An 11,521-nucleotide genomic window follows, 5' to 3' on the forward strand; every position below is an offset into this window, starting at 1 on the left:
AGGTGCACCATGGTCAGCAGGGTTAGGGAGGTGCTCCATGGTCAGCGGGGTTAGTGAGGTGCACCATGGTCAGTGAGGTGCACCATGGTGAGCAGGGTCAGTGAGGTGTACCATGGTCAGCAGGGTTAGTGAGGTGCACCATGGTCAGCAGAGTTTTTATTTTATTTTTTATAAATTGTATCCCCTTTTCTCCCCAATTTTCGTGGTATCCAATCGCTAGTAATTACTATCTTGTCTCATCGCTACAACTCCCGTACTGGCTCGGGAGAGACGAAGGTCGAAAGTCATGCGTCCTCCGAAGCACAACCCAACCAAGCCGCACTGCTTCTTTAACACAGCGCGCCTCCAACCCGGAAGCCAGCCGCACCAATGTGTCGGAGGAAACACCGTGCACCTGGCCCCCTTGGTTAGCACGCACTGCGCCCAGCCCGCCACAGGAGTCGCTGGAGCGCGATGAGACAAGGAAATCCCTACCGGCCAAACCCACCCTAACCCAGACGACGCTAGCCCAATTGTGCGTCGCCCCACGGACCTCCCGGTCGCGGCCGGCTGCGACAGAGCCTGGGGGCGAACCCAGAGACTCTGGTGGCGCAGTTAGCACTGCGATGCAGTGCTCTAGACCACTGCGCCACCCGGGAGGCTGGTCAGCAGAGTTAGTGAGGTGCTCCATGGTCAGCAGGGTTAGTGAGAAGCTCCATGGTCAGCAGGGTTAGTGAGGTGCTCCATGGTCAGCAGGGTTAGTGAGGTGCACCATGGTCAGCAGGGTTAGTGAGGTGCTCCATGGTCAGCAGGGTCAGTGAGGTGCACCATGGTCAGCAGGGTTAGTGAGGTGCTCCATGGTCAGTGAGGTGCTCCATGGTCAGCAGGGTTAGTGACGTGCTACTAATCTACTCACTCTGAGTGTGTGATGCTCCACAGCCAGCAGGGCAGCAACATTCTCCTGCAGTGAGACCACCTCCAGGAACTGACCCCACAGGGCCATGAGGAGGGAACACAACTGGGCCAGGTTCATATTGACCAGCTCTGCCAGCTCGTCCGGGCTCTCCGCCCTCTGCTGTTGGAGAGAGGGGGACATGGATTAGCCCAGTATAGACACCAGGGGGCGCCACAAAGACAAGCTAAAACACAAACACAGGCCCTGTTCCAATACTTCCATGTTTCCTTGAGGTAAGCACATCTCGATTTGATTTAAAATCCAATCATACTCAATGAAGAACTTTGTCCAGGAGTTTAAGTCCAGGACTTTAATCTGGGTCAGGGAGACCTGCCACAATGCTGGAAGTGATTAGTCCACTAAGTCGGCCTATCGACTTGACTATGAAAAGGGCTCAGACAGTGAGCTGATGGCAGAAACTAATATCGTACCTTGACTTGATCACAGAGCTCAGTGAGACGGTTCTCAACGTCTAGTTCCTCTGGAGAAAAGAACAAAGAGCATTAAAACAGGTCCTTTTTCTGTTGTCAATTCCACAATCATATACAGATCTGTCGAGTCTGACAGACAGGCTGGTAAATCAACGGTATCATTAGACATAAGAGCCAACCAGATGGATGAAGAGAGGACAAGAAGAGAGCCAGAGAGAGAGAGAGAGACCTGGCCCACGGACATATGACTGTGACAGAAAAGGACTAGAAGAAGAGAGCCAGAGAGAGAGAGAGAGACCTGGCCCCCGGAGATATGACTGTGACAGAAAAGGACTAGAAGAATAAGAGAGCCAGAGAGAGAGAGAGACCTGGCCCCCGGAGATATGACTGTGACAGAAAAGGACAAGAAGAAGAAGAGAGCCAGAGAGAGAGAGAGAGAGAGAGACCTGGCCCCCGGAGATATGACTGTGACAGAAAAGGACTAGAAGAAGAAGAGAGCCAGAGAGAGAGAGAGAGACCTGGCCCCCGGACATATGACTGTGACAGAAAAGGACTAGAAGAAGAGAGCCAGAGAGAGAGAGAGACCTGGCCCCCGAAGATATGACTGTGACAGAAAAGGACTAGAAGAAGAAGAGAGCCAGAGAGAGAGAGAGAGACCTGGCCCCCGGACATATGACTGTGACAGAAAAGGACTAGAAGAAGAGAGCCAGAGAGAGAGAGAGACCTGGCCCCCGGAGATATGACTGTGACAGAAAAGGACTAGAAGAAGAAGAGAGCCAGAGAGAGAGAGAGACCTGGCCCCCGGAGATATGACTGTGACAGAAAAGGACAAGAAGAAGAAGAGAGCCAGAGAGAGAGAGAGAGAGACCTGGCCCCCGGAGATATGACTGTGACAGAAAAGGACTAGAAGAAGAAGAGAGCCAGAGAGAGAGAGAGAGACCTGGCCCCCGGACATATGACTGTGACAGAAAAGGACTAGAAGAAGAGAGCCAGAGAGAGAGAGAGACCTGGCCCCCGAAGATATGACTGTGACAGAAAAGGACTAGAAGAAGAAGAGAGCCAGAGAGAGAGAGAGAGACCTGGCCCCCGGACATATGACTGACAGAAAAGGACTAGAAGAAGAAGAGAGCCAAAGAGAGAGAGAGAGACCTGGCCCCCACAGATATGACTGTGACAGAAAAGGACTAGAAGAAGAGAGCCAGAGACAGAGAGAGCCAGAGAGAGAGAGAGCCAGAGAGAGCCAGAGAGAGCCAGAGAGAGCCAGAGAGAGCCAGAGAGAGCCAGAGAGAGCCAGAGAGAGCCAGAGAGAGCCAGAGAGAGAGAGAGAGAGAGAGAGAGAGAGAGAGAGAGAGAGAGAGAGAGAGAGAGAGAGAGAGAGAGAGAGAGAAAGAGAGGGAGAGAGAGAGGAGAGAGAGACCTGGCCCCCACAGATATGACTGTGACAGAAAAGGACTAGAAGAAGAAGAGAGAGAGACCTGGCCCCCGGAGATATGACTGTGACAGAAATGGACTAGAAGAAGAAGAGAGCCAGAGAGAGAGAGAGACCTGGCCCCCACAGATATGACTGTGACAGAAAAGGACTAGAAGAAGAAGAGAGCCAGAGAGAGAGAGAGAGACCTGGCCCCCAGAGATATGACTGTGACAGAAAAGGACTAGAAGAAGAAGAAGGCCCACCTGTGGAGAGAAGGAAGTGTGTGAATAAACGACAGACAGAGGACTATGACAGGCACTGACCTCTAGGACTTATAGTGACTGAAAGACTGAAGGATTGAAGCACACAGAAAGATTACCAGGTGTGGGGAAAAGAACCAAAAGAGGAGAAAGCAAAGGAACAAAACGGGAAAAGATATGAAGAAGCAGGATGAGTTGAGGGTAGAGGGAAGGGACGGAGGGTAGGGTTCAGGTAGGGGGACATACCTATGAAGACGTGCCTTTGGTCTGGAGGGAAGGGTCTTCTGAGTACTCTCTCATAAAGGACTTGCATGCTGGGCTTGGCTAGTAGGAGTGATTGGCACATATATAAGGGCATGTTTAACCTTGCTGTTGTTGTTACTATGCCCTCTAAGGTTAGAATGGATTCAGAAGTACTTGATCATGTTCACCATGAAACATTTGTTGTGACTGTAACTAACAGTCTGAAGCACCAGACCACAGCTACTTGTAGGGAGGAGAGTTGATGTTGTGACTGTAACTAACAGTCTGTGAAGCACCAGACCACAGCTACTTGTAGGGAGGAGAGTTGATGTTGTGACTGTAACTAACAGTCTGTGAAGCACCAGACCACAGCTAGTTGTAGGGAGGAGAGTTGATGTTGTGACTGTAACTAACAGTCTGTGAAGCACCAGACCACAGCTACTTGTAGGGAGGAGAGTTGATGTTGTGACTGTAACTAACAGTCTGTGAAGCACCAGACCACAGCTACTTGTAGGGAGGAGAGTTGATGTTGTGACTGTAACTAACAGTCTGTGAAGCACCAGACCACAGCTACTTGTAGGGAGGAGAGTTGATGTTGTGACTGTAACTAACAGTCTGTGAAGCACCAGACCACAGCTAGTTGTAGGGAGGAGAGTTGATGTTGTGACTGTAACTAACAGTCTGTGAAGGACCAGACCACAGCTAGTTGTAGGGAGGAGAGTTGATGTTTTGACTAACTAACAGTCTGTGAAGCACCAGACCACAGCTAGTTGTAGGGAGGAGAGTTGATGTTGTGACTGTAACTAACAGTCTGTGAAGCACCAGACCACAGCTAGTTGTAGGGAGGAGAGATGATGTTGTGACTGTAACTAACAGTCTGTGAAGGACCAGACCACAGCTAGTTGTAGGGAGGAGAGTTGATGTTTTGACTAACTAACAGTCTGTGAAGCACCAGACCACAGCTAGTTGTAGGGAGGAGAGTTGATGTTGTGACTAACTAACAGTCTGTGAAGCACCAGACCACAGCTAGTTGTAGGGAGGAGAGTTGATGTTGTGACTGTAACTAACAGTCTGTGAAGAACCAGACCACAGCTACTTGTAGGGAGGAGAGTTGATGTTGTGACTGTGCCTAACAGTCTGTGAAGCACCAGACCACAGCTAGTTGTAGGGAGGAGAGTTGATGTTGTGACTGTGCCTAACAGTCTGTGAAGCACCAGACCACAGCTAGTTGTAGGGAGGAGAGTTGATGTTGTGACTGTAACTAACAGTCTGTGAAGGACCAGACCACAGCTAGTTGTAGGGAGGAGAGTTGATGTTTTGACTAACTAACAGTCTGTGAAGCACCAGACCACAGCTAGTTGTAGGGAGGAGAGTTGATGTTGTGACTAACTAACAGTCTGTGAAGCACCAGACCACAGCTAGTTGTAGGGAGGAGAGTTGATGTTGTGACTGTAACTAACAGTCTGTGAAGCACCAGACCACAGCTACTTGTAGGGAGGAGAGTTGATGTTGTGACTGTAACTAACAGTCTGTGAAGGACCAGACCACAGCTAGTTGTAGGAGGAGAGTTGATGTTGTGACTAACTAACAGTCTGTGAAGCACCAGACCACAGCTACTTGTAGGGAGGAGAGTTGATGTTGTAACTGTAACTAACAGTCTGTGAAGCACCAGACCACAGCTAGTTGTAGGGAGGAGAGTTGATGTTGTAACTGTAACTAACAGTCTGTGAAGCACCAGACCACAGCTAGTTGTAGGGAGGAGAGTTGATGTTGTAACTAACAGTCTGTGAAGCACCAGACCACAGCTAGTTGTAGGGAGGAGAGTTGATGTTGTAACTGTAACTAACAGTCTGTGAAGGACCAGACCACAGCTAGTTGTAGGGAGGAGAGTTGATGTTGTGACTAACAGTCTGTGAAGCACCAGACCACAGCTAGTTGTAGGGAGGAGAGTTGATGTTGTAACTGTAACTAACAGTCTGTGAAGGACCAGACCACAGCTAGTTGTAGGGAGGAGAGTTGATGTTGTGACTGTAACTAACAGTCTGTGAAGGACCAGACCACAGCTAGTTGTAGGGAGGAGAGTTGATGTTGTGACTAACAGTCTGTGAAGCACCAGACCACAGCTAGTTGTAGGGAGGAGAGTTGATGTTGTGACTAACTAACAGTCTGTGAAGCAGCAGACCACAGCTAGTTGTAGGGAGGAGAGTTGATGTTGTGACTGTAACTAACAGTCTGTGAAGCACCAGACCACAGCTACTTGTAGGGAGGAGAGTTGATGTTGTGACTAACTAACAGTCTGTGAAGCACCAGACCACAGCTAGTTGTAGGGAGGAGAGTTGATGTTGTAACTGTAACTAACAGTCTGTGAAGGACCAGACCACAGCTAGTTGTAGGGAGGAGAGTTGATGTTGTGACTGTAACTAACAGTCTGTGAAGCACCAGACCACAGCTAGTTGTAGGGAGGAGAGTTGATGTTGTGACTGTGCCTAACAGTCTGTGAAGCACCAGACCACAGCTAGTTGTAGGGAGGAGAGTTGATGTTGTGACTGTGCCTAACAGTCTGTGAAGCACCAGACCACAGCTAGTTGTAGGGAGGAGAGTTGATGTTGTGACTAACTAACAGTCTGTGAAGCACCAGACCACAGCTAGTTGTAGGGAGGAGAGTTGACCATCAACAGTCTGTGAAGCACCAGACCACAGCTAGTTGTAGGGAGGAGAGTTGATGTTGTGACTAACAGTCTGTGAAGCACCAGACCACAGCTAGTTGTAGGGAGGAGAGTTGATGTTGTGACTGTAACTAACAGTCTGTGAAGCACCAGACCACAGCTAGTTGTAGGGAGGAGAGTTGTGTGTGGAGATGTTAAGTTATACACGTAGCTGGTTTGACTTGTTTAGGTGTTTTAAAGGGACAGTACGACATTCTGGCAATGATGCCCTTTATCTACTTCCCAAGAGTCAGATCAACTTGTGGATACCATTTTTATGCCTCTGTTAACCATCTATAACTTCCATTATATACTGAACGCAGAGACATAAAATGGTACCAAAGAGTTCATCCATAGAAAATGGCCTAAAGGCCCAAATCTTGCACTATATCCCTTTAAGAAAATCTGAACATCTAAAACCAACTACAACAATGTCGTACCGTCCCTTTAAACGTCAGGACATAAGAGGCGGCACATCAAAGACAGCCTACTGTCTATATACCAATGCCTTCGTACAGTGCAGGGTAAAGGTGTACACTAGGCTACAAAGTGAAGGGTCAGAATAGCTCAGTTCCAGTTGGTGGTGGATATGATATGTGGCCCACCACCAGGACACTACTACAGGAAGTCAGCACTCCAAAGGTGAGCAAGTCAACTACTACCATCAACTTCCTTCTAGAACGGCTGATAGGAGGCAGGGAGCAAATGATGACATGCAAATACTATGATAAACAACGCAGCCAGTTCATGAAGACAAAATGTAAAATACATCCTACTCATTCTAGATACAGACATTCTAAAAAGCAAGAGAAGAGCACAACATTAAACAAGAGTGTTGTAACAGTGAAGTCTCGCAGCAGGCTAGATGTTTCTGGACCATGTTGGGGTGTAATGCCTAGCTGATTGTCCTGTCATTCTCTCACTGGGTATCAGGGCTCTCTGAATCTAATGCATCAACTCAAACCCTGCAGTCAAATCAAGCAGCAGGTCCAGCGTTGTCATGCCAACACTACAACTGAGGTAATAATGGACTACGGGGGAATGACCCAGTCTGTCAGCGCCACAGATCCATTACATCTGTGGAGCATCAACATCCTGCAGTTTCTGTCCATTTCAGTTGACACTGTGTTTCTCCATGCAGCCACCTGGCAATGTGATGGGTGTGTGACTGTTCCTAGTGTCAGAGAGCCGGTGTTACCATGGTGCAGTGTAGGCTTACCTAGCTCCATGCGGTGTGAGGAGGGCAGGTCCTTGCTGACGGAGGTGAAGTAACCAAACAGGCCCTGGTAGGCCAGCAGTAGGCTGGCACAGAGACTGTGGTGAAGACTGAAAGCATGCTGCAGACATTGGTCTGACACCAGAAATGTTCTGCCCTGAAGGGAGGGAGACACACAGGGTGTTAATAACAGGTCATAACAGGCTATAACATGGCACAGATGCTGTGACACACACACAGTTAAGAAAAGGTCACAGTGAAGAGAATTCACTCCATTTTGGTTTACTAAGCAATGGCTGCTTTCTTAACTTCAAATTGATTGTTCCCCTTTTATCCTATTGATATTATTATGCTGCTTTGCCTGGGCCAAGATCTTTCTAATGGGCCAAGATGTTTCGTATCTGATCACATTTTCCGTCTGTTATGGGAAGAATTAGCTGGCTTGGTAAATCCATCCATTTTCTCCAAGCAGCAGAAGCACACTAGGCAAGGAAACATTCATATCTGGAGAAATCCTCAAATACATCACTCAAAGACCAGCATCTCATCAGGCCTGTCATTTGGCAAAATGTAACATGTAAAATATGCAGCTTGAACATGATATGAATCATATAACCTTATCCCTTCCATTACTGCCTGCAATTAATATGAATCATATCACCGTATCCCTTCCATTTACTGCCTGCAATTAATATGAATCATATCACCGTATCCCTTCCCTTTACTGCCTGCAATTAATATGAATCATATCACCGTATCCCTTCCATTTACTGCCTGCAATTAATATGAATCATATCACCGTATCCCTTCCCTTTACTGCCTGCAATTAATATGAATCATATCACCGTATCCCTTCCATTTACTGCCTGCAATTAATATGAATCATATCACCGTATCCCTTCCCTTTACTGCCTGCAATTAATATGAATCATATCACCGTATCCCTTGCATTTACTGCCTGCAATTAATATGAATCATATCACCGTATCCCTTGCATTGCATTGTATGCATAATGCATTACATCCGTACACATTGGAGCAGGCAGCGGTACAGTTGCTTTTTTTTTTTTTTTTTTTTTTTTATACGCCTGCCTGCCTGCCTGCCTGCCTGCCTGCCTGCCTGAGCTGTCCCATTAGGTCTGGCTACATGCACGTTAGAGTGACGAGGGGACGGAGCATTGTCTCCTGCATTCCACTTCAGTGAGCATGTTCCATTCAGGCATCAACCCAATCTGTCTGTGGGGGGGGGGGGGGGGGGGGGCTTCTTCTTCCCCATCTCATCTGTCAATAACCTCTCCTACCACAACTTATTTTCCTTCTGCCCTGTACCTTACAGTCTTCATAAAGTACAGTTTGACCCAATCTGTGTGTGTGAGGGGGGGGGGGGGGGGGGGGGCTTCTTCTTCCCCATCTCATCTGTCAATAACCTCTCCTACCACAACTTATTTTCCTTCTGCCCTGTACCTTACAGTCTTCATAAAGTAAAGCTTGTCCCTGGCAGCAGAACACTCATTCTAATAGAAGTCATTACTAGCAGCTTGTCCCTGGCAGCAGAACACTCATTCTAATAGAAGTCATTACTAGCAGAATAAGGGTCACAAAATACAGATAACTTTCGGACATCACGGTTGGAAGATTCCCGGAATTAGGAGGGGAATAAGTATGAAATCTGTGAATCCTCCAACAGGATTTCTGGATGACGGTGTACTAGACGGGTCTGTTATTTGGTTAATATGCTGGTGGTCGATTTCTTTAGATCTAGATATATTTTCATGGCACACGAGACAGCTGTCTGATTCCTGCCCGTCTCAGTGGACTAATCCGTTGCGGAGGCAGCGGGGATGGCACAGTCCATCACTAAGACAGGCATCAGCCAAGAGGGTGTTTGCTTTGGTACCTCAAGCAATTTAATAGAATGGAGAAAATAAGCGAAATTGCATTGGTTTTCCATAAATGTCTAGTGCTTTGGACCCGACCCCGTTTATGAGAGTATTCCTGAGGCCTACAGTACAGTATGTGTGAAGATAATGCTTTAGGTATCATTTAAAATGTTGAGTTAAGAAGGTAAGTGTGGCTTAGATGCACAAGACTCGTCTCTCCTCAGAACGCGTCGTGTTTCATATTAACTGTGTGAATGGTTTGCCCTTTGATTGTTAACTTCTATCAATTCACCATGACACCAGTAGTACATTTACCTTTCATTCTCATCTATCTATGTTTGTGTTGTTCCGGTCATTTCTGTGAATGGATTCAACATGTTATTACTTGTCCTACAGTCAGGGAAGAAGAAGAGCTACTAGAAGCCATTAGTGAGAGATGACTGATTTATCTGGAGGTCGGGGACTAATTGCTTTGTAATTACCATTCTCCATGTCAGAGTGAACACGTTGTTTGCAGAGCTCACAACCTACGCTACACTCGTGAGGAACTCGTTTTGGTTTATTTCATTCCATTTAAGAGTTTGGTGAATTTATTCATTGTATTATGTTTGGAGCGCTCCTGTTAATATTGTGTAAGGACGCGCACCTGATTATCCATACAAGTTGACCTAGGCTACCTGGCCTGTGTGCAAATGTAGAAATGTGTCTATTTGGGGAAGTCTGATAGTATCTGTGATTGTCTTAACTCACCACCACTAATGAGCTGTGGAGCTTCTCAAAGTGTGTATTTCTTTACCTCAAACAGCAAGTCAACAAAGTATGTTTTTACATCCATTGAGAACGACAATAGTTCCTCAAAGTATTTGAAAAATCTTTCCAGCTTTTTCCCTTCGATTAAAGGGAAAATGTTATGGTCTGATCCGGTGGAAACGTCATAGCAGGAGCTATGAGGAGGGTCAGGAAAATGTAGTTTTCTTCTGGTTATGTTGATCTCTGGCTCCGTCTTGAGTAATTTGTGCTTCTTAATTATTCAATCACAGTGCCCTTAAAGCATCAGACAAGCTCAGTACATATAGCTGATTTTATAGGGTGTGTCTATATATGGGAAAATACATGTTTTAGAACAGACAACTCAGACGAGAAACATTTCTTTAGAGGAAGACAGCCCTGAGGCCTAATCTATACTTACATCAGCAGACAGCTGTTTGACATAGCTGGTTCCAAACACCACATTCTCCAGGGCCGGGATGACAGAGTCTTTACTCTGCTGGGGGGCGTTGCGGTTCAGCCATGTACTCTTCACCAGCCGGGGGAAACTGCAACACACAAACAGCCATTAAGGAATCAGGCCTTACTGGTCAACACCTTTCAGTTATACTGCACTGAAGACAAAGTCTGAACTGGAGGTTGGATAAATATAGTGTAGATTTACATGTTAGTCATTTAGCAGACGCTCTTATCCAGAGAGACTTACAGGATCGATGCTTATTTATTGAAGTGATGATATATCCAAGTCAGTCCCAAGTCACACCCTATTCCCTATACAGTGTGTCTGTGTGTTACCTGATGAGGGGTTGGTGCAGGGCAACCAGGGATGCGTGGACGGCCATAGAGACCACAGACAGGTGGAAGTAGTCGAACATGATATTGATGTGCTGGTGGATGCCTCGGTTCAGGCTAAAGTGCAAGCGGAGCGAACGACTGCTGATGTTCTGCAGGGAGCTGAGCTCCTCGGGCCTAGTGGGAAAGAACGGATCTGCTGGAGAAACTCTAATCATACAATAGAAAAATTTATTCATATAGATATATAAAGAATATTAAAAAAACAGTGTGCAATGTTTCCATCTAAAGTATTGGAAAATATTAGACTTGAAATGCACTGCTGCACACTATAAACAGACCCCATCAAACGTGTCTACAAAGTGTCGGCAGACACGGTTTATTAAGGACACCATAATAGAGATTCAAAAACACAATCTTTATCTAAAAATAACCAGATCTGATTTAGAATACTACTTGAAGAATTTAAAAAACTTTATCTGGGCTTGATTGAGCTTGCCTGGTGTATTAGTAGCAAACCTGCAACCCCCATCCATCTGGCTTTCTGGGCAGGCTAAAGAAAACACTAAAAGTACAGTATCTAGGATTTCAAATGGAGTTTGAACACAGGTTTGGTAACAGCATGAGAAGCACAGTGTTGGGCCATGATGAAACGTACGAGAAGTCTCCATCTGTGAAGTATAACTCCAGAGAGAGCTGGAAGTCCATGTCATTGAGGGATTCTTCTACCTAAAGAGGGATAGAAACAGACAGGGGAAACGATCATTTCAGAGGGGGAAAAGAAACTGAGCGAGTCATAGTGAAAGTGAGCCTATTTCCCATCGACAGAGGAACTGATTTCCACCATGACAACAACCCAAGAGCACCATTCGCTAGCGTACT

At 46.6% G+C, this 11,521-nt stretch overlaps 1 protein-coding gene across 4 annotated transcripts in view; it reads right to left on the bottom strand.

The window, feature by feature from the left end:
- The window catches only part of fam135a (family with sequence similarity 135 member A), a gene marked incomplete at its 5' end in the record, with an annotated part of 29,273 nt that extends 17,905 nt beyond the window's left edge, over window positions 1-11,368 (bottom strand). Inside the window, 7 exon segments of one of the 4 annotated variants that reach the window (XM_055913038.1) lie at window positions 896-1,051; window positions 1,366-1,415; window positions 3,283-3,360; window positions 7,204-7,357; window positions 10,269-10,395; window positions 10,643-10,816; window positions 11,298-11,368. In XM_055913038.1, the coding sequence (XP_055769013.1) occupies window positions 896-1,051; window positions 1,366-1,415; window positions 3,283-3,360; window positions 7,204-7,357; window positions 10,269-10,395; window positions 10,643-10,816; window positions 11,298-11,368 (810 nt within the window). 4 annotated transcript variants of the gene reach the window in all.
- Between the last annotated feature and the right edge of the window lie 153 nt (window positions 11,369-11,521).

Source organism: Salvelinus fontinalis, unplaced genomic scaffold (genome assembly GCF_029448725.1).
Source record: "Salvelinus fontinalis isolate EN_2023a unplaced genomic scaffold, ASM2944872v1 scaffold_0244, whole genome shotgun sequence".
Classification (NCBI taxonomy): Eukaryota; Metazoa; Chordata; class Actinopteri; order Salmoniformes; family Salmonidae; genus Salvelinus; species Salvelinus fontinalis.